The sequence below is a fragment of the Pimephales promelas genome, chromosome 25 (genome assembly GCF_988280905.1).
Source record: "Pimephales promelas chromosome 25, fPimPro1.hap1.1, whole genome shotgun sequence".
NCBI classification, from domain to species: Eukaryota; Metazoa; Chordata; class Actinopteri; order Cypriniformes; family Leuciscidae; genus Pimephales; species Pimephales promelas.
The window spans coordinates 10,762,279-10,786,283 of record NC_142793.1 but is presented as its reverse complement, the minus strand read 5'-3'; the positions used below and the strand labels follow the sequence as shown (position 1 = coordinate 10,786,283).

The window sequence follows — 24,005 nt, the reverse complement described above, 5'->3', positions numbered from 1 at the left end:
AATTTCACTTAAATAACAATTAATAGGTAATTATCATTGCCATTTAAGTGAAATCACTGAACTTAAATATACAAGCTTGATAAAAATCATCATTCTAGAAGAAAATTTCAAATGGCACTTAGAGGCTTTTGCATCTGAACTCTTCATATATACACACACACACACACACACACACACACACACACACATTTATATATCACACATATATAAACAAACTGTTTATGTTAGATGCAATTAATCGATTTTATAGCACCATAGGCCTATATATATATATATATATATATATATATTACAAAACATTAAGACTATATTTATGATATGCAGTTTTCTGTATATTCATTGCTGTAATTTTAATTTTCATTTAAATATTTAACATTTAAATTATACTTACGATATTGTCAAGTTAGTTTATTTAAGTTTAAAACTATGGAAATCCTGAGATTGTTAAATTGAAATAGTGAATTTATAGAGAATATATTTTCCAGTCTGGGATTTGAGAAGTCAAGATGTAGAAAGCGCAAATATTGATCATCTTCTTCAGGAGGATATAATATAACGCACATCCGAGACCGAGTGACTCTCTGGGGGTTCAGGCGGATGCGCGAGAGTGTGCGCGCGCCCCTCGTGACGTCACTCCAGCTGCATCATCCATCATCAACCGTGCGCTCCGTCTTCAGGCTCTCCTCCGTGTCCCTGCTCTTCTCTCCCCGACAAAACCTCCTCACCTCCGCGAAACTTGTGTTTTCTCGTGGTAATGGCCGAGCAGGAGGTGGTAGAGCAGCCTAGCGACACTCTGTCGACTCTCAAAACCGAATCTGAGACGCTGAAGACGAAGCTGGAGGATGAGAGAGCCAAACTGCACGATGTCGAGCGTAAGAACCGTTAAACCCCCGTATGTGTGTTTAATGAAGACGTATGGCAGGAGCGTAATGATCATATAATAGCTGCTATGTGTCTGGATGTGTTCCGTGAATCAGACTGAAGAGGAAATCAGAGCAATCAGTCATTTAGATAAAATGATTAGTGTTGAGAAAGGTGATGAGGATGATAATGGTGGAGGTGGCGAGGGAGCGCTTTATTTTCCGTTCAGCTTCACATTAGGATATCCAGAGAAAAACAGGCCAGTCATTACTAAGAAACCGTGTTGGTTTTATTATATAGTATACTTGTGGTAATATTTTGAATTAGCCTTTATTTTTATATATTTGGTTTAAGTTTTATTAATATGTGCTCTTTTATCCTTAGTAATTAGGTTTTGACGTTTTGTGATTAAATATTCTATTTAGCTTTCATTTACAGTATTTTTATTTTTTCCTAATTAAAACACGTATTAAAAAGTAAATAGTTGCAACATTTTTATTTCTAGTTAAGCTTTTAACCTAATATTTTCTTTTATTTAAGATTTATTTCAATGGCCACAAACGGTTTTATAGTTTGTTTATTACACAAGAACAACACTGCTAATAATTACTTTATTAGGAGAACTTTCATTTAGCTTTTAAGCTTTTAAAATTTATTTGTTTTTTTATTTAGTTAATTTGTCTTATATATGTATTATCTTATTTTATTTCTTTATACATTTTTATTTATGTATTACATTTCGTGCTGTCAAATCGATTTATCGTGATTAATCACATCTAACATAAGTTTGTAAATATATATATACATATGTGTGTGTGTGTGTGTGTGTGTGTGTATTTACACACACACACACACACACACACACACACGCACATATAAACTTTTATGTTGTAATTAATTGATTTGACTGTACTATTTACTCTATTTGTTTGTTCATTTATTATTATTTATTTTTTTTTTTTGTAAGGCTTGGTCACTAATGGTTTAATAAGAGGCAATTATTACTGCCAGCTATTTTTTTTTTTGTGATGCATGATTATCCAGGCATGTTCATTAATAATAAAAACAGGAAATAAACAACATGGCTTTAATATTGTGACTTTTTCAATCAGTACATCAAGTGGCAGAGAAGATTGAGGCTTTGGGTCAGTTTGTCATGAAAACCAGACGGACACTGAAAGGCCATGGAAATAAAGTCTTGTGTATGGACTGGTGTAAAGATAAGAGGAGAATCGTCAGCTCGTCTCAGGTCAGTCCGTGAACATAACAAATACATCAAGGAGGGCCTATTTTTACATGCAATTATATTTGAATATATTCTCATTATTTAATTTCCTCTTGTATTTTAGGATGGAAAGGTGATTGTGTGGGATGCGTTTACAACAAATAAGGTGAAAAGAGACTGCTAATGACTCATTTGTATTAAAAGGCTGGTCCAATTTTGAATATAATATTATTATAACTTCTGTTATTGCATTATTGTTTTTTAATGAGATATTTTACTGCTCCATTCTCATTCTTTCAAATGTTTTGACAGGAGCATGCAGTGACTATGCCCTGTACATGGGTCATGGCCTGCGCTTACGCCCCATCTGGATGTGCAGTGGCTTGTGGGTGAGCTTGACTGAATGATTGACTGACTAAGAAGTTAAGACAATGATTTGCTGCCAACTACTGGCGGTTTTGAGTATCATTTAATTCTAGCTGAGGGACGATTGAATACTGTTTTTTTTTTTCCGCCAGTGATTATTACAATAGTTCTGGTAAAAGATATCGACTATTCTAACACAGTAAAAATGACAGATAAAGTAATTGTATACAGTTAATTTCGATTCGATTCAATTCAATCCGATTTCGATTCACAAGCTTGCAATTCTATTCGATTTCGATTCCGATTCGATTCAATATTGATTATTTTGGATATCAGTTACACTAAATGGCAAATTTTCTCAAGGAAATCAAATCTCTTAACTAATACTGTAAACTATGGGAGTCTAGTTGTAGCCTACTAGGCTTCAAGGTAATAATGAACTGTTTTGTAGCTGTACAAATACTTAAATTACAATTTTATTTATTTTTATAATAAGAAGATTATATGAAATATAAACATTTAAATGGTGGCTGTCATAAAAAACTTGCCAGATTTATTCAAATATGCATTAAAAATGATTAAGCATTAAGATTATAATGCTTAATATGGTGTATATATTTAGCAAAATGCTCCTCTCTAGAGTTATTTTTTCTAGCTGACTAACGACTTTATGTGGGTTTTTTCTGAGGTAAATATGACGATACATGACATTGATTACAAGCTGTTTAACTGACGTCTTTCCACGGTTGAAACGCTGATTGAGCGAATCTACGTGTCATGATAAGGATTTCGATAAGTTTCTATCTATTAACACACTTTCAGATGCTCATTCATGTTTATTTCGCGCTGTGACTGGTATTAAGCCGGAAGAGAGATCAGCGCTGCTGCTTCTCTAGAGCTGCGCCAGAGCGATCTTACGCCACAGCGCCAAAACGTTATTTATGTTTTTGAATTTCTAAAGAAAATGGACGTAATTTGAAAATTGAGACTTTGTTTCATATCAATAGTAACAAAGCACATAGATTATTGCGATTTTTTTTTTTTGGATGCGCGCAGCCGCGATACAATGTCCCATTCATTCAAATGAAACAGGATGACTAATCGATTCTTGAGATTTAAGAATCGATATCGGTTCGTAAAAATGAGAATTGATTAATATCGAGAAATCGATATTTATTACCCAGCCCTACTAAACAATACTAAAATAACTCACACTGGAAAAAGAGGCTTTTAGGAAACATGTTTGGAAACAATATTTCATGCAGTTCCATTTGGTGCCACTAGTTGGCACAAATGTTACACACTTCTCTCTTTCTTTTTTTACACAATTTGAGTAAATACAAAATATCCTTGCTTGAAAAAAAAAACAATATGAAGTTATAATTGGTGGGAATTTGCTTGCTATCTTCAGCAGAATAATAGTTCAGTATTTTTACTAACTTATCTGTTGTTTTTCTCAGTGGGTTGGACAATAAGTGCTCTGTGTACCCTCTATCCCTGGACAAGAACGAAAACCTTGCCGCCAAGAAGAAATCAGTGGCCATGCACACCAACTATCTGTCTGCATGCTGCTTTACGAACTCAGATATGCAGGTATGCTTCAGTGAAGGATGAAATAATGAAACGGTGTCTTGCGTTGTGCCGACTGCCGTGTGTTTTGTGTTTGCGGTAGATCCTGACGTCCAGCGGCGACGGCACGTGTGCTCTCTGGGATGTTGAGAGCGGTCAGATGCTGCAGAGTTTCCATGGACACGCGGCTGATGTGCTGTGTCTGGACCTCGCCCCCTCTGAGACCGGAAACACGTTCGTGTCAGGGGTGAGAACCACACTGCTCATGCCAAACACTGGCCCTCGCCATGAATGTCACACGTTACCTAACATAATTTTGAAGACGTGAGATCAAGGCTTAAACCTAGTCCCAGACTAAAATGCATGTTTTATTCTGTCCTAACCGAAAGCAAGCTTGCATTGACACTTTTCTGATGTGCGTCTGTGAGCAACTTGTTTTGAAGCGGCTTCTTTAAATAAAAAGGAGATGTGTCATACCCCGCCCGCTCTCCAGGTCGCTGAGTTCACGGTCGGTTCAACTCCCCCCCGTTCAGCCATTTTTGTAGTTTGATTAGAGATATACGATTATATACTATAGCTTCAAAGAACATTTTTATTCACACGTTAAAAAAATGTCAGAAGACTTGTCCATCAAGCCTGACATATTCGAGCCAGAGCGAGTGATTTGAAAAAGCCTGCAGAACAATGTCTTCATATGGATATATTGCAGTGGTAATGTAAGTTAACTGTATTGTGTTATTAGTGAATAATACATTGTTAAAACAAGCAAACTGACAAGATAAATGACTACGGTTTAATCTTACCTCTAAAAATCTGTATTGACAATATGATACGTTTAGAAAAGCATCAGAAAACACAGCATTGACCACATGGCCATTGATGAAACTCAAGAACAATAATACTGCAGACGTCTAATGTTACTTCAAAACAAAAACAAAGAAAGACAAAGGGACTGCTAAACCATGACCACCATGTGTTTTAAGAAAGTAAAGTACTTTATTTTTATTAACAATATTTTACAGCTTATCGAAATGCTCTGTTCGTCGTCTCCAATGATAAAAGGAATTGACCCCTCATTCAGACGAAGTCGATCGGCAAACCCTTCTTTATACTGGCGGAGGTTGTTGAAGTGGGAATCCTTGAAGTGCTTCAGGTCACCACATCCTACAACCGAACATTTTGACTTGCCCTCTCGTAACTTCTGCATCATTGAGCTCGGACTACAAAATCGGAGCGAGAAATAAAAACGGATTGCTCGAAGTGTTGGACCGGTAGTCGATTCCGCTGCAAATACTCTGACGTAATTGTTCAAAAAACGTCATAGAGGAAAGAAAAATCTGAACAGGTTGAAAAATATGACCAAAACAGAATATAAAGATATAAACGAAGCACCTGAAGAGAATAATTTAGTCGTTTCTGTACTTATAAACACTCCAAATATACAACAAAATTGATTTAAGGGCTAAAAAGGTGGATTTTGCATGATATGTCCCCTTTAAGTGAACGTAAACAGTTGAGAGGGAATACGCATGTGTAACAGTGTAATGGATCAGTGCGTCAGGTCTTAAAGTGGCAGCAGCCTAATAAACCTGCTGGCATATTATAAGTTAATATTAAAAATATTTATACGTATGGCAGTTTTTCCCCATGGAATTCCCAATGTCAAAAATTGTGGCCAGTGAAAATGCTGAGTGGCTCGTAACTTTAAAAAAAAAAAGCTGGCAACAGTGGCTGGCGAGCAAAAAAGTCAAGCCTTGTCCACCAGTAATGTTTTTTCAAAGTCATGTTTATAAAAGTTCTTTAAATGTCCTAATTGAAAAGGCCTAATCCTGGCTTAATCTAAACCCTGACTGTGAAATCAGGCCTGGGTCTTTTTGAATTATTGGGTAGATGATTGGTATTTTTAAAACATAAACCAGACCTAAATTTAGTCTCTTTATTGACCTTTCTTTTTTGGGTCATCCCCTTGGGGAGGTTTTGTGGGGTCATCTGGAGACATTCTGGTGTAGCAGAACAAGCCCACACACAGCATTCATTCACACACACAGACACATGAGCACAATGGAGCTGTTAGCATGCCTGTGCAGTGACCTGTATGTTCTCGCTTCTCTCAGGGCTGCGATAAGAAGGCTTGCGTGTGGGACTTGCGCACGGGACAGTGTGTCCAGTCTTTTGAGACTCATGAATCAGACATCAACAGTGTGCGGTGAGTGTCCTCAGGCCTGTTTTCAGGTTTGTCATAGAGCATAAAGAACAAAGTAGACTCAGGCCTTTACAATGCTGGTCAATATTTATAGTCTGTATACCCTCAAAATGTTATGACCATGTAAAGGCAATGGCCGTCGACTGATCTGACTTGTCTTTGGCTGCACCTTCGAGTGTTGTTGAATGTTTATTGAGCGAGAGAGTCACGTGACTGCTCATATTTTATTATCACTGCAGGTACTATCCAAGCGGAGATGCTTTCGCTTCAGGCTCAGATGACGCTACTGTGAGTCTGTTCTCTCCTTTCGATTTTTCATACTTCCTGTGTTGAAATAATAAAAAAATGCATTCAATCTTGTCCTCACTGTATGTGTTCATAGTGTCGTCTCTATGACTTGAGGGCAGACAGAGAGGTGGCCATTTATTCCAAAGAGAGCATCATATTTGGAGCCTCTAGTGTGGATTTCTCTCTCAGCGGTGAGCAGTTATCATATTTAAAATATCATAATATAATATCACTGGTAATATTTGATGTAAACTGTATAAAAAGTTATAATTTTGATGATTATGGCTTACAGCTTATCCAAATTCAAAATCTCAGAAAATTAGAATATTACTTGAAATCAATTAAAAAAAGGATTTTATATGCAGAAATGTCGGTATAATCATGCATATGTATATAGTTATGTATATCCTAAATATATTAGTGTCACCTTTTAATTTGAATTGCTGAAATACATGTACTGTTGCACAATATTCAAATTGTTCGAGTTTCACCTGTACTCACAGAGCCTATTGCTTTAGGTTAGGTGCAGTGCTTATCCAGAACACACTGTAGTGTACCGTATCCCACAATTCAGTGCCCTCGACCTCCCTTTTTCAGTGTTATCAATGAAAGTAATCAACCACAATTTGTAATATCTCCTTCTCAACTCACTATTTGATTGGTCTGATAACAGTATTGCTACAGTATATATTAGGGTGACCAACAGTCCTGTTTTCCCAGGACATGTCCTGGTTTCACGTCCTGTCCTGTCTGTTTTTTATAAAGTGATTCAAATATAATGTTCATTGTTATTAATATTTATGATCTATTATATTTCGGGCTGTCAAACGATTAATCGCGATTAATCGCATCCAAAATAAAAGTTTGTGTTTACATAATATATGTGGGTGCACTGTGTATAATTATTTTGTATATATATATATATATATATATAAATATACACACATGCATGTATATTTAAGAAAAATATTATTTATATATAAAATATTTATAATTGTATATAAATCTATATACAGTATATACATGAAAATATTTCTTAAATATATACAAGCATGTGTGTGTATTTATATATAATATATATATATATATATAATTATACACAGTGCACCTACATATATTATGTAAGCACAAACTTTTATTTTGGATGCGATTAATCGCGATTAATCGTTTGACAGCCCTAATTATATTGACCATATTTTTCTACTATCATTAGATTTTTTTCTAACTTTCTTTTTGCAATATACTGCATATACACATACACATACATATAAATTATGCACACATTGAATAAGTACAAAAATATGTAAAAATATATTAATATTAGAGATAAAATGTTACATATTTTTTAATGGCTTATTATTTTTTCATAAATTGTGTTTATTTATTTGCTCCAGTTTGAAAACATGGTGTGTTCTTGTTCAGATTATATATTTAATATTTTTTAATTTGTATGCATTTACTGTAAAGTGCAAATATGCTGTTATTCCATTCCAAAACTGCCAAAATCTCATTTAGAAAAAAAGGTTTCTTTCCTTACACATAGTTGTTCTTATAAAGCTGCAGTCAACAAAAATATCACACAACAAAGCACATTTTATAAAGCAAACACATACATATTTATTAATGTCTCTAGCAAAATGACCAAGACTCATTTTCTTTTTGAAGGAGTTTATGCTATGCTAATATCTTTGTGCAGGGAGACTGCTGTTTGGTGGTTACAATGACTACACAATCAATGTATGGGACGTTTTAAAGGGCACCCGCGTGTCCATCTTGTTCGGACATGAAAACAGAGTTAGCACCCTCCGCGTCTCTCCGGACGGAACATCGTTCTGTTCGGGATCTTGGGATCACACATTACGGGTCAGTGGAAAACATTTCTTAATACAGCCAGTGTAAGTGTATTAAGCATTGTGATGAAAGTCTCAGAGTTTGTCTGTTTTCTTTCTTTAGATCTGGGCCTGAATGTTGCCTGAACCTCAGACTGGTTGTGTTTCACATTTCTCACTCTTTTATCAGGAATCAAGGATAACCGCAGACTCTAATAGTGTGTTGAGTGCAGTAGAGTAAATAATACAGACAGACTGTAGTGCATCCACTTCAACTCTAATCAACACAGTCCCTCCGTTCACACCACGCTTGATATTATGGGATGGCCTTGGATGGTTTCTATGGTAATGATGTTTTAGTTTGTGTGTATGAATGTAGGTGAACACATTCCAACTTTGATCCAAGAAATAATTGATCTTAAACATTAATAAAAAGAAATACAAATGTAATCTATGTTGTTTAGATCTGTGCATGAGGTTGAGGCTCAACAAAGATTATTTACCAGATTGATGACTTGAATTATTTTTTAGGAGTGAAACAGGAAATATTGTTTAGCTGATATGCAAGATAACAGATTTACCGTCCGGTAGTTATGATCTCTTACTCGTAATCGTCATGAGTCATTTATTATGCCACTATAATTGTTCTTTCTTACTGTAGCAAAGTGTATATACCATAATATATAGGTTGTCATATCGACACAGTTATCAATATACATAAAATAAATAAATGGATTTTAAACACTGAAAGCCATGTGGTGTCTTTTTAATTCATGTTTAATGTTCGTTTAATGAAGTGTCTGTTCTTGATATTAGATAAGTTTTATTTATTTTTTTAATTATTCTTTCAATAGAAATAGAAAGTAATTCATCTAAAAATGAAAAGTCTGTCATCAAATTAAAACCCATTATTTTTCCTTCCGTGGCACCCTAATAAGTTTGTTCATTCATTTTTCCATTATATAGCTTTAATAAATTATTATTATTTTTTTTTTACATTTACAAAATTTCATTATATTGTACGGAAGCCCTGAACCGCAAGGTGAGAAAAAAAAAGAAAACGTATCTCGTTATAACGATATATTATGTCGTTTTAACGACTTATTAAGTCGTTTTAACGACTTAGTATGTCGTTATAACGACATCATATTTCGTTATAACGTCATAATAAGTCGTTATTTCGACGTTAAAACGACTTAATATGTCGTTATAACGAGATAAGTTTTCTTTTCTTTTTTTTCTCACCTTGCGGTTCAGGGCTTCCGTAATATTGCTATTTCATTCTGCTTAAAAATCTGCATATAGTTTTGTAAAAAAAAAAAACAGTGAACAATTTAACAGTAAAAGTATTACAAAAAATTGTATTCATAATTTAATTTAAAAAGAATCACACTTACTAATATTATTAGTACTTTTATTATGGTGAAATATTCCTTTAACAGTAAAAGCTCTTGTGAGACTTTTATTATGAATAAATAGCAGCGCACTTCCTGTAGGCGGCGAGAAAGTCTAGTCATGATGGTTTGTGTTTGACACTGTGTGTTATGACCGTAGTGTAGGTATTGTATGGGCATTTCTCCTGCTGTAGTGCGCCTATCTTTATGTAGGGTCTTGGCTGTGTGTTATAATCTGATTGTCTTTTTTGTCGAGCTGAAATGAGTGATGTTGTGGAGAAAACTCTCTCTGCTCTGCCGGGTTTATTTGAGACTCAAACTGGAGCCGCAAAAATCACCAGCGGATTAAAACAACTCATCAGAAGCATCACAGAACTGACATCTAAACATGTGAGGAAAAATAAATACATATAACACACAAAAGCATCAATATAGATCCTGACATGTCATTTATTTGAGGGCATTTGACGTGTTAAGCAGTGACTGTAGTGTTCTGCAGTGTGATATTTATGTTATATCTAAAAAGTATAAACATTTTATAACTCTTTTAAAATGATTTAATGATCATATTTATTGATTTTTACTAATTGTTTATATTTTTACTGGTGTGTGTGTGTGTGTGTGTGTATATATATATGTATACTATTTAATTTATTAATATTTTGCTGATTAAAAAATGATTTACTAAGTAATAATATTATAGTTAATAATAAATAGTAAAAAAAAAAAAACAATCAATAGTAAAATATTTACAAAATAAATATTGTAAAACACTGTATTTTAAAACAATTGCAAAAATGTCACCAGGTTCAAAGAGATTAAAAATACCGTATACACATGCAATGCAGTGTTTTGTTACTGTAAAGCATGTTATTGGTGTGCATTTGTAGGAGGAGGAGAAGCTCATGAAACAGGAGCTGACTGCCATGAAAGAGCAAGTTGCATCTCCCAACACCAGCATGGTGAGCCATACAGACATCAGCGTCATCATCGCTGTCCCTCAGAAGCTGGTTATTTGAGCTCTGTGTGTGTGTGTGTGTGTGGTGCTTACAGAAGCAGATGAGAGAGGTCATGGTGCGAGCCATGTACTGTGAGATGTTGGGCTATGACGCCTCCTTCACATACATTCATGCCATCAAACTGGCCCAGCAGGGCAGCGTCCTGGAGAAGAGAGTGGGTACGGTCACTTCACCTTCAGTTCAGTCACTGGACAGTACTGCGTCCACAATTTGTCTCGATAATAATAATATTTATGAACTGTATAATACATTATATATATATATATATATATATATATAATGACATCCAAATTTTGTGTTTGCATAATATATGTGGGTGCACTGTGTATAATTATTTTATTTATATAAATTTAAGAAATATTTTCATGTATATACTGTATATAGATTTATATATAATTTATATTATATATAAATATTTATGTATAAAAAATTCAAGCATGTGTGTGTATTTATATACCCACATATAATATGTAAACACAAACTTTTATTTTGGATGCAATTAATCGCGATTAATCATTTGAAAGCCCTAATATATATATATATATATATATATATATATATACTGTATATATATATATATATATATACAGTATATAAAACACAATCTATACAGTAAAAACAGTAATATTGTGAAATATTATTACAATTTAAAATAAAGTGAATATTTGAATATAAATCAAAAATGATCAAAGCTGATTTTCAGCATCATTACTCCAGTCTTCTTTAGTGTCACATGATCCTTCAGAAATCACTCTAATATGATGATCTGATGCTCAAGAAATATTTGTTATTATTAATGTTGAAAACAGTTTTGCTGCTTCATATTGTCGTGGGAACCGTGATACACTATCATTCAGAAATTTGATGTAAGAAAGGTTTATTCAAGGATGCATTCAGTTGATCAGTAGTGACAGTAAAGACATTTATAATATTACAAAATATTAATATTTCAAATAAAGGCTGTTCTTTTATAAAGAATCCTGAAAAAATGTACCAGTTTCCACAAAAACACTAAGCAGCTCGACCGTTTTCAACATTGATAATAATCAGCACCAACTATTATAGATAATTGAGCACCAATAATAATTGAGCAGCAAATATTTAGCATATTAGAATGATTCTGAAGGATCATGTGACACTGAAGACTGTATAATGATGTACTTTTGATTACAGGAATAAATTACATTTTTAAAACATATTCAAATAGAAAACAGTTGTTTTAATTTGCAATAATATTTCACAATATTTCTTTTTTTTTTTTTTTTACTGTATTTATGATAAAATAAATTCAGCCTTAGTGAGCAGACTTCTTTTAAAAACATTTAAAAATCTGAATTACTCTAAACTTTTGAATGGCAGTGTATTAGAATATATATTAATATATTAATTATACAAATCTGCTATTATTAAAATTCCAGATCTCCATGTGGAGATTCATTATGGAAAAAAAATCATTTTTGGTCTCTGACTGTGTGTGATTTGAACCCTTATGTAGATGATGTTGTTGTACTCTCAGGGTATCTCGCAGTGTCTCTCTTCCTCAGTGAGGGCCATGAGTTGCTGTTGCTGCTGGTAAACACAGTATTAAAGGTGAGCTTGTGTCTTATTACTCTTGATTGAACATATTACTTGAAGTGTATGACTGAACGTGTCATACATATGTGGCAGGATCTTCAGAGCACTAACCTCATTGAAGTGTGCATGGCGTTGACTGTTGTAGCTCAGGTTTTCCCTAAAGACATGATTCCTGCCGTCCTTCCTCTGCTAGAAGACAAGCTGTCACATCCGAAGTAAGCCAGCGAGAGTCTCTCCTCTGAAATACACCAAGCTATTTCTTATTTGAACTCTGGAAGATATCTAAAAGCCATCAATAAGACTTTTAGATATATTATCAAATATGGCTGATGTTGTTCATTTAAAACTAGTGTAATTTTAGTATTGTTATACACTATTAAAATAGTTATTCATATTTTCAACTAGCTTTCATTTTTATATTTTTAGTTTTCGTTTTAATGGTAGTAATTTATGTGCTTTTTGTCATTTAGCTTTATTTCTGTTTTAGTTTAGCTTTTATATTTATATTTTTACTTTCATTTTAATTTTAGTAATATGTCATTTTATTGTCTTTTAAAAAAATCTATATAGCTTTAATATTTTTATTTCAGGTTTAGTTTATCTTTTATTTTTATATTTTAAAATTTTAGTAATTTTTTGTCATTTTTATGTTCATTTCGTTTATATATATATATATCATTGTCAATTAGTTATATATATATGAAGAGTTCAGATGCAAAAGCCTCTAAATGTCATTTGAAATTTTCTTCTAAAATGACCATTTTTTATCAAGCTTGTATATTTAAGTTCAGCAATTTCACTTAAATGACAATTAATGACCAAAATTTAAATAAAAGCTCAAATAAAACCGAATTAAAATAAAGCTGTATAGAAATATTTTCTTAAAAGACAATAAAATGACATAAAATTCCTAAAATTAAAACTAAAAATATTAATATAAAAGCTAAACTGAAACTGAAATAAAAATAAATTAAATCAATATATATATATATATATATATATATATATATAATTTTGGTTTCATTTTTAATAATTTAAAGCAACTTAAACTTGCCAAGGCAACATTACTAATTTAATAATTACATATTCTTGTCTTTCTTTCCTCTCCAAGGGAGATCATTCGGAGGAAAGCCGTCCTGGCGTTGTACAAGTTTTATCTTATCGCTCCGAATCAAGTCCAGCACATTCACGCCAAGTTTCGTAAAGCCCTGTGCGACAAAGATCCGGGCGTCATGACATCATCACTACACATTTACCTACAGCTGATCACGGTTGGTCTTTCAATTTCAGTATTTATGAAACCAAGCAAACATCTTTATCCATTATCATAAAGTCAATTCAAAGTAACATCCAATTCATAGTTAAATATTATTGCTTCCGTATTAATCAGAGGTTTTTCATAACCCAACCAGCTACAAAGTTTTGTTTCCGTCACAGAATAAGAAAAGAACACAGCTCTGACTTTTATATCTTAAAATTTGCAATTCTCGAAGTCAATTGCGAAATGTAAAGTCAGAATTGTGAGATATAAACCCAACTTCTGACGAGATCTTACAATCCTGACTTTCTCGCAATTGCGAATTTATATCTCGCTATTCTGACTATTTCACGCAATTGATTTTATATCTTGCAATTCTCACTTTATTTCTTGCAATTCTCTCTTTATTTCTGGAAAATTGTGAATTTATATCTCACAATTCTCAATTTATCTCTCAATATTGCAAGGTTATAGCTCACAATTCTGATTTTATTTCTCGCAGTTGTGTGAGATACAAAAATCACAATCACATTTTTTTTTTCATGACGGAAACAAGCTTCTGTATGTTTAATTGGCTTAAGCATCCAAATAGTTTTTCGGGTTGCTATATCTCTTCTTTAAATATTAAAAATGTTTTAATTGGCTGTAATTTTTGTCGCGTCATGCATAATCCCGCTCGTCGCGCACATCTGATGTTTTTCTCTTTATCAGGAGAGTCCCGACGGCTATAAAGATCTGACGGGCAGTTTCGTGGCCATCATGAAGCAGGTGGTGGGTGGGAAACTCCCGATGGACTTTTACTACCACAACGTTCCTGCGCCGTGGCTGCAGATCCAGCTGCTCCGGATCCTCTCGCTGCTCGGGAGAGAAGACCAAAGGTACCGCGACTATGCACTAAAAGTGTGTATTAAACCGGGAAAGTACATACTGAAATACGAATGTAAAATGTGTCTACATTTCCCAGCACCAGTGAGCTGATGTATGAAGTTCTAGATGAGTCTCTGCGCAGAGCGGAAATGAACCACAACATCACTTACGGTAAAATCATCTTTTCTAATGGGCCGAACAGTAATTCATCAGCAGATTGAGTGCAGCTGACACATAATGTGTGTTTCAGCAATCCTGTATGAGTGTGTGAAGGCCATCTACACCATACACCCCAAAGCTGAGCTGCTGGAAAAAGCAGCGAGATGCATCGGGAATTTTGTTCTGTCTCCAAAGATCAACCTCAAATATCTTGGTAAAATTCTTTCTTTTGATTGTCACTTGTCGGTTGACCTCTCCGCGCGTTAACTGCTCAGGTGTACTACACTGGTGTGTTTTCAGGTTTGAAAGCCTTGACGTACGTCGTCCAGCACGATGCCAAACTGGCCCTGCAGCATCAGATGACCATTATTGAGTGTTTGGATCACTCTGATTTCACTATTAAGAGAGAGGTAACAAACGGACCATTCTCGGACCCCAAAACATCAAACGTTTTGTTCATCTCTTCCGCTCTCCTCTCTCTCAGACTCTTGAATTGCTGTTCAGGATCACAAACGCTCAGAACGTGACCGTGATCGTTGAGAAGATGCTGGACTTCCTGCGCGGCTGCGACGACGAGCACACCATCATCCATCTGGTTGGAAAAGTCGCAGAGCTCGCCGAAAAATATCCTTTTAATTAAAGTCACCGTGAAATCACAATTGACAGTTATTGGTTTGTTTAATGGAATATTGTTTGCATTTATTATAAATTATTTATCCGTTCCCATCATTATGTTTTTTAATCATGTGCCACATGATCTTTAATCAACCTGTCACTCACATGAAATTGATAAATAATAGCAAACACAACCATCCAATCATTTCCAGATAGACCAAATCAAGCCCCGCCCCACATTTGTTCTTGTTTGAGAAGCGGTTTCACTCGAATATGAATCACAATTGAGAAGAAAAGACTATTTAACTTGAATTTATAAAAAAAATTAGGGTTAAACGTGTTATTAACGGCGTCAATTTTTTAATTGCGTGATTAACGGTCTTTTTGTCATTGCAAACTTTGTAGTTTTCTTTCACATGCTTTTGCAAATGGACGTGGCATGCGAGCGCTGCGCTATGAAACCCATTCGTTTCAATGGCTTGTGCTGCGCTAGGACGTTTTGTTGCTTCGTCAACCAAAGCGCAAGCGGATCGAGCTATACCGTAAACAAAAAGAAATCAAGAGTCATTTGGAATAGATGAAAATGTGCGATTAATTGCAATTAATCGCGAGTTAACTATGACATTAATACGATTAATCGCGATTAAACATTTTAATCGTTTGACGGCACTAAAAAAAATGCTAGTTTCTATGAAATTAACTCAAATTTGTTGTATGTCAGCTTTTATATCTCGTCTTATGTTCCTATAAAAAGCCCTACGTTTGCTCCAGATAACTCGTGGTTCATTCAGACTATGAATGATGTTTTTTCCATCGGTGGAGATTCGTTGCAAGAGGACGTCCCAAACAACTTCCTGCGACTGCTGGCGGAGGGTAAACGAGAAGTATAGGCAATCTGAAGAGCTCTGAACTGTCGTAGAAGGTGCCTTGTTTCATACCCCTGCTGGGTTTTATGTGTTTTCTCCTCAGGCTCAGAGTGTAAAGAGGAAGATGATGAGTTACGGCTGTTTGCTGTCGACTCGTATCTGACTGTGATGAAGGGAGACGCTTCACATCTGCCCCAACACTTCCTTCAGGTCATGAGCTGGGTGTGTACACTTTAAGAAAGAAGGTTACTCTTCATTTTAAGGTGTCCGTGTTACAGTGTAATTATACATTGAAGTACTGGGTAATATTCATTTACTACATGTACTTATATTACTATAGGGTTAGGATTAGGTTTGGTTTAGGGTTAGTTGCATGAAATTATGCATCATTTATAGTTATTACTGTAGTTACTACATGTCACATGTAACAAGGACACTGTAAAATAATAAAGCATTACCAGAAAGAATATTCCAAAAAATAAATTGACTTAAATATAATAAATTATAATAACATATAATAAATATTATACAATTAAATATAATAAATCACAATTATAAATAATACAATTAATTAAATAAATACATTCATGTATAAAATGTAATAAAAAAAATCATATTTGGAGGATGAAAAAAGATTAGAGTTAAACCTCTGAAGGTGAATTTTCTGATAAAGTGTAAGACTTACAGATGGATTATACAGTTTGCTGTATTATTTACCAACAAAATCCTGTTTGTACTATAATTTGGTGCTTAATAAGTGTTATTTGTGGACATTTTTCTCACTTATTTAATATTAAACAATTAGGATTGTACAAAAAATATTTTAGTGCTGTCAAATAGATTAATCCCATCTAACATGAAAGTTTGTTTATATAATATCAATTTATTTATATTGCACCTTATTAAAATGTAACAATGGATTTATTCACTTTTTTAACAATTTAGCACCAATTCATATTAACTAAATAATTGAATGTTGCAAACATAATATATAAGATTATTTTAATGCTATTATAGATATTAGATATCTAAAAGAATGTCTTCATAAATATATATATTATATATAGGAACTTCAGGTGTCAGTTTTTTTTGAATGAATGATAAAAGATGAATCCGTGTTCTTCTGGAAACTCACACGATGGTTTGTGCGTGTGCGTGTGTGTCTGTATTCAGGTTCTTGGAGAATACTCTCACCTCCAGGAGTGTGTGGACCAGCGCGAGGTCATCCGACTCCTGGCGAAGCTGCTGGATGAGAGAAGCGTGAGCTCAGAGACGCGGGTCTGGATTCTTTCTGCCCTGACCAAGATCTCCGAGGGCCAGACAGACCTGATCCTGGAGCTGTCCGAGAGCCTTTCGTCCTCGCAGGACACGGTGCTCCGTCAGCAGGCGCAGGAGCTGCGTCACTTCAGCCAGGACTCACAGCTCCAGGAGTGTGTGCTGCCCCGAGGAGCGCCCTGGGACGGCATGGAGGTAACAGACATTATGACACGTTCCTCTTGTTGAAGGAGTAGTTCACTTTTTAAAAAACTTTTGCTAATAATTTACTCACCCCCATGTCATCCAAGATGTCCATGTCTTTCTTTCTTCAGTCGAAAAGAAATTAAGGTTTTTGATGAAAACATTCCAGGATTTTTCTCCATATAATGGACTTCAGTGGGAACCAAACGGTTCACGGTCCAAAAGACAGTTTCAGTGCAAACTGCAAACTGTTCAAAGGACTTTAAGCGATTCCAGATGATGAATAAGGGTCTTATCAAGCAAAACGATCACTCATTTAAAAAAAAAAATAACAAAGTTTAAGTTTTATGAAGTTTTAAAAATCTTTTTCCGAGTCATTTGGTTCATTCAACGAACGAATTGACTCGTAAAAAGATTTGTTCATTTTGACGAACGCGTTCAAACAGGAGAGTCACGAACGCGCGTCACAGAACAGAGCAAGGCGAGAATTTGAGCTTATTAAACTTAAACTTTGTTATTTATTTATTAAATGAGCGATGGTTTTACTCGATAAGACCCTTATTCATTGTCTGGAATCATTTAAAGCCCTTTGAACAGTTTGCACTGAAACTGTCTTTTGGACCTTGAACCGTTTGGTCCCCAATGAAGTCCATTATATGGAGAAAATGCTGCATTGTTTCAATCAAAAACCTTAATTTCTTTCTGACTGAAGATTATTTTTGTTGAGGATCAGAGTTTTTTGGAAATAGAAATCTTTTGTAACAATAATGTCAATTTGTTTTTTTTAATAAAAAATAAATAAGAAGTGATACTGACCCGAAACTTTTGAAGGGCAGTTTTTGTTCAGAAGGCACATTTTGAGCATTCACGTTTCTACACAGGTGGACTCTTCTCTGTCATTTCTGGATGGTTTCGTGTCGGAGGCTTTGGCCGCAGGAGCCGCACCTTATAAACCTCCTCATCAGAGACAAGAAGAGCTTTCTGAGGAGAGAGGTACAGACATTACTAACCTATAGGAAACTCTATACTTGTTTGTTTATCCTGCCCTTAAAGGGATAGTTCACCCAAGAATTCACTTTTTTTTTGTCATTTACTCATCCTTCTGTCATCCCAAACTTGTATGACTGACCTTTTTTTCAGCACTGAATCTGGAGCCGTACAGTTTTTCTCTGCCTGTAAGTTTATCATCATGTAGCATCACTGATAGACAGTCTCCACCGCTACTGTCCGTCAGTTCAGGACTTTCGGGCAACAGCATTGAACTCTCTCAGAAGGAAGGGTGGGTATCTGAGTGGCACGCTGTCTTTGGTTGTTCACAACTGCTAAAAAGTATGGAGACAGTACAATTTTATGGTTAAAGGGGTGTGCATGAGACTGACATGACACCTTCATAACCATGACATATGCCTTGAATATGAAGGAGGGTTTATGCATGTTTGTGACAACTGTCACTAAGTGTCTTTCGCTCAATAATGGCATTTTAAATGCAAATATGACATCTTGACATAAACCAATACATCATAACCTGTCAGTGTCTTTGTTCTAAGTTAAACTGTCATGTGGTTGGTTTTTACATTGGCGGTCATGAGGCATTATAACTGTGTTATGAATATTTTTCGTGACCTCAACTACAGTGGTACTAATTGAATTTGTCATTAAAGAGTTATAATGGCTTCATGACAGCCAATGTCAAAACCAACCACCAGACAGTTTAATGTAATGTTAACCAATAAAGCTAGGTGGTTTCTTAAGTTTGATCATTAATCTGCTATGTCATGTTTATGACAGGTCGTGTTGTCCTAGTAAGGTCAAGTTGTCGTGACAAAGACACTGAGAGGTTATGATGTATTGGTTTTTGTCAAATTGTCATAACAAAGACAATGTCATATTTCCATAATGTCATAACTGAGCGAATGACACTTAATGACAGTTGTCACTAACATGCATAAAACTTCCTTCATATTCATAACATATGTCATGATTATGAAGGTGTCATGTTAGTCTTATGCACACCCCTTCAAGTGTTACCAATTTTATTTAATTTTTTATAAAAGAGTATGCATCAGAGAATCCTGAAATATCACTGTTTCCACAAAAATATGAAGCAGGAACTGTTTTGATAAGATTCCTGAGCAGAAATTCATCATATTTGAGTGATTTCTGAAGGATCATGTGACACTGAAGACTGGAGTAATGATGCTGAAAATAACAGGAATGAATTACATTTTACAATATATTCCAGTAGAAAACGGTTATTTTAAACTGTAATAATATCTCATAATATTACGGTTTGATTCAGTTCCAGCGCTCTGATTCTTGAGGGAGTGAAGAGAGTTTGGGGGAAAGATGGGTATCTCCCACAAAAAGAAACCGCAGCAACAGCACCTCCAGTGGACGAACCCAGCATTGCAGTCCAGCAGGAGGCAGCAGAGCGAATAGAGCCGCAATCGGAGCCGTCAGCGCAAAACCAGTACAAAAACCAGCTGGCTTCCTCTTTGTTTGTTGGTTTGGGAACCCAAAGCTCCATATCTCTGGTGAGAAAATGATTTTACGACAGATTTCATCTTGTAATACAAACGCAGGTCTAATTCAACTCAAACCACATTCAGAAGTAGTCAGAAATGCTAATTGTTCCGTTTCCTCTCAGCTGGGAAAATCCGAAGCTCCGCCCCCTCGCTTTCGGAAAAAGCCCCGCCCACACGAGTCATCATCCTCATCATCGTCATCAGGCGCCAGCGAGAGATCTTCAGACGACTCCTCCCGCTCCTCGCATAACAAGACGGACAGCTTCTTGAATGGCAGTTTGCTGGAGGAGGAGCCTGTCACATCCACATCCACAACAACCAATGGCCTGAGTCGGAACACACACACGGAAGGAGAGCGGCGCGCAAACACGTCTCAGATACTGGGCAGCGATATGGTTGTAGTGCGGCCCAACACGATACAGGACAGACATCCTCCGTCTGTGTCTTCAGATCTGACCGCGCTGTTACCCTCTGAAATCAAAGACCTACCTCACTCTGATGTCATCAGCCTGACCTCTGACCCCAGCCTGTCTCTGGCCTCCTGCCGTATGTTCAGAGACGAAGCTTTGCTGCTCGTCATCTTCATATGTAACTGCACGGAAACTGTAATAAAAGATGTTGCCGTGCAGCTGACCTGTGAGGAGCTGGAGGTGTGTAAAGTATGTGTGTGTGTGTGTGTGTGTGTATATATAATGAAAAAAAAAAAAAAACATTTGCTGATAATTTACTCACCCCCATGTCATCCAGGATGTCCATGTCATTCTTTCTTCAGTCGAAAAGAAATTAAGGTTTTTGATTAGGGTTGGGTATCGTTTGAATTTGAACGATTCTGATTCCGATTCCTTGTTTCGATTCCGGTTCCTAACGATTCTCGATTCCGATTCTTTTAAGAGGCAGGGTCAAAAAAGTTTAGCTAACCTTGCTAACCAACGGTCTTTCTGAAGGAAATACTCCTTCTGTCACAAATACTTGTCACAAATTTAGCATTTTGCAGAGATTTCGTTAATTTTTAGAAAAATAAAGCCACACTTTGGACCACCGACGTAAGCTACTCATGTTCGACTCGCGCGGTTATGCCAACACTTCCGGTAGACGGAAGACCCTTGATAAGACCCTTATTCATCGTCTGGAATCGTTTAAAGCCCTTTCAACAGTTTGCGCTGAAACTGTCTTTTGGACCTTGAACCGTTTGGTTCCCATTGAAGTCCATTATATGGAGAAAAATCTTGGAATATTTTCATCAAAAACCTTAATTTCTTTTCGACTGAAGAAAGAATGACATGGACATCTTTGATGACATGGGGGCGAGTAAATTATCAGCAAAAGTTTTTTTTTTAATACAAAATGTCAATCTTCTGTCCTAGACGGCTAGTTTGAGAGGGAATGTCGTAGACTGTCTGGAGGGCAAGAGTACGTCTGTGTGTCATTACGCTCTGCTGATGGACGAGCCTCACACACACGTGTCCTTTACCGGGACCGTCTCTTATCAAACACAGCCAGGACACACAAACACACTCCCTTTCTCTGGGACACTGTCCACAACGGACTTTATCAGGTAACGTGTATCTGAAAATACATAACTTACTGTAGTTTACTTTTTTCTGTGCACTAAATATAAAATGAAAGTGAAACACAAATGACATCATGTGTATTTAGTAGAGCCAGACCGATATATCAGCAAGTCGATATTAGGCATTTTCCAAACTATCGGTATCGCAGTTATAATTGCCGATAAATGAATATTTCAAAAATAAAATAAAAATGGACTAAACACACTTGAACAATGTCATGAGTGTTGGAGTTGTATAGTTTGTCCACCAGAGGGCACTCTACACCGTCCCTGTTAGCAACACTCGTTGAGTTGGCCACGAGACGTACATTGCTTGAATAACAATTAAAAGAACATCTCCATCAGTTCTCTTAACTCAAATAAGCAACAAAATTCGTGACTATCAAGTCCAGTTTTGCTGCTGTTAAATAAGCCGAGAGTGAAGTTGTATTAGCTAGTAATAATTACGTTACGTTGTTACAGTGTAGTTGACTGACTGTCCTTTTAACTTTTGACAATGTGACTGAAGTATTTCTTTAATAGCGCGTGACAGTTATAGCAATGAGACGGATCTCTCTTTGGCCTGAAAATGTATGTTTTACACTTTGCAGTATTATGTAATCCATTGCTAAATTATGGCTCATAGACTAGCTAACCACAAAGCTAGCTAATGCCACTATCATCAGTCTGTTCTGTTGTGACAATAAAAGAAACAAGTTTCTTTTTAAAATGCATTATCATATTATTTTAGTTAAAACTCATAAATAACTACAAGTAACTAATGTTACGGAAATCTGTTAATGTTTGTTGCGCGTTTCTGAAAAAATAAATAAATCGGCCAATATATCGGAATATCGGATTTTAAAACCAACAAATATTTGTATCGGTATCGGCCTTCAAAATCCTTTATCAGTCGGGCTCTAGTATTTAATTTTGTTTGCAGCTTGTGTTTGTTTGTGGCTGTGACTTGTTTTCTCTCTGCCACACACAGGCCTTTGGTTGTAACCACAGAGGAATATGGGAAACTCTGGCTGTCTCTGTCTCATGACGTCAAACAGAATCTGAAACTGCTCACTGATGCTGGTGGTGACCCGCTCAAAACCACCCTGAACGCTCTCAAAGACGCCCTACAGCTACATGTAGTGGACATCATCGGTAAACACAACAATAGCTTCCATTCTTCAGTTATTTTTCAACATGCACCATAATTGACTGTGATTTAATTGCGTGTGGCTCTTTCAGGCTCCGAGGGAATCGTAGCGTGCCGTCTGCTCAGTGGCGCCCCCTGTCTCCTGCACTGCAGAGTGAACGGCTCGGCTATGGCCATGTGGCTGCGCTCTCCTCATCCTTCTCTCCCAGACTGCATCATGTACCACTGCCAGAGAGCTCTCGCAGAACACTAACACCGAAACACCCGGCCAAACGTCCAGGGAAGCTCCCGGACTAAATGTTTTCAGAAGTCGTGACTGTTCGAAAGCAATACCTGTGTATTGCGTGTCTTATGCTCTGACTAATCATTTTAATGATATATATATATTTTTTTGTACACACTTACAAGTACATATAGTAAAAGGTATTTATTGATTTGAAACATTTCCAGCCTGTGGTTTGGTCTGTTATGGTTGGTGTACTCATTCTTCAGTGTTTATTTGTTCAAGGGGAAAAAAGAAATATGGCTTTCAAATTGTTTTCAAAGTCATTTTATTGACTTGACAATTTGTTAGAGCAGAAAAATGAGTTATTTTTTATAAAACAATATGAAATAAAAATGGTCCATTTACGTATTTTAAATGGTTAATTGAACATTATTTCGAAAGTCATCATAATCTTTCATAAAACCTTTCTTTTGGATTGACATTACCAAGCCCTCATTTTCAGCCCCTTACTCTGTTCTTTTATCTAACGTCCACTCTTCACCATCCAATCAGTTGCTTTTCTCATTGAATCTGCTATTTAACTCAGAAATGGTAAAATAGGATGTGATTGCCATTTAATGTGGACCTTTTACATGTTTAGCTTGGATGCAGCATTGCAGATGTATACAGACTATAAATTCACTACAGTAAATAAGGTACTAGAACTATTTCCTATAATCACTTAAGTTAACACACATGTTGTGTACAGTAGATTAGTATAATGTAAAGATCAGTACTCATGATAAAACAGATCATTCAAATGGTTTTGTTGTCTTTGCCATTGTCGGTCAACAAGCTACTTTTCTTGCACAATTGTTGACATCCATATATTACCTGTGTGTGCCTTTACCACAGGCCTACTTGTTTGTGACGTTAAGTTTGAGGTAAGTTTAACTGAAGCTTGTGTTTATTAAGTCAAATTGCCCCCCCCCCCCCCCCCCCAAAAAAAAAAAAAAAATATATA

The 24,005-nt window shown here is 35.7% G+C and overlaps 2 protein-coding genes across 3 annotated transcripts; both read left to right on the top strand.

Moving 5' to 3' along the window:
* Window positions 1-638: 638 nt before the first annotated feature.
* On the top strand, window positions 639-9,091 carry gnb5a (guanine nucleotide binding protein (G protein), beta 5a). Its single transcript, XM_039669588.2, has 11 exons — window positions 639-872; window positions 1,974-2,110; window positions 2,211-2,252; window positions 2,399-2,475; window positions 3,913-4,045; window positions 4,125-4,268; window positions 6,136-6,227; window positions 6,464-6,512; window positions 6,607-6,703; window positions 8,209-8,375; window positions 8,466-9,091. The coding sequence occupies exons 1-11, from the start codon at window positions 755-757 to the stop codon at window positions 8,475-8,477; spliced, it is 1,068 nt and encodes a 355-aa protein (XP_039525522.1). The 5' UTR covers window positions 639-754; the 3' UTR covers window positions 8,478-9,091.
* A 736-nt stretch (window positions 9,092-9,827) lies between these two features.
* ap4e1 (adaptor related protein complex 4 subunit epsilon 1) lies at window positions 9,828-23,965 on the top strand. Of its 2 annotated transcripts, none has more exons than XM_039669572.2 (21): window positions 9,828-10,125; window positions 10,626-10,697; window positions 10,789-10,912; window positions 12,271-12,344; window positions 12,423-12,544; window positions 13,441-13,600; window positions 14,299-14,465; window positions 14,552-14,625; window positions 14,705-14,827; window positions 14,914-15,023; window positions 15,098-15,237; window positions 15,989-16,101; window positions 16,198-16,316; window positions 17,268-17,564; window positions 18,434-18,545; window positions 18,693-18,831; window positions 19,852-20,086; window positions 20,200-20,727; window positions 21,442-21,632; window positions 22,618-22,781; window positions 22,869-23,965. In XM_039669572.2, exons 1-21 carry the CDS (start codon window positions 9,997-9,999, stop codon window positions 23,027-23,029), a joined length of 3,354 nt encoding a protein of 1,117 aa, XP_039525506.2. In that variant the 5' UTR covers window positions 9,828-9,996; the 3' UTR covers window positions 23,030-23,965. The 2 variants fall into 2 exon arrangements, with proteins under 2 accessions (XP_039525506.2, XP_088983698.1); XM_089127572.1 differs by having other exon boundaries at window positions 12,250-12,344.
* Window positions 23,966-24,005: the final 40 nt, after the last annotated feature.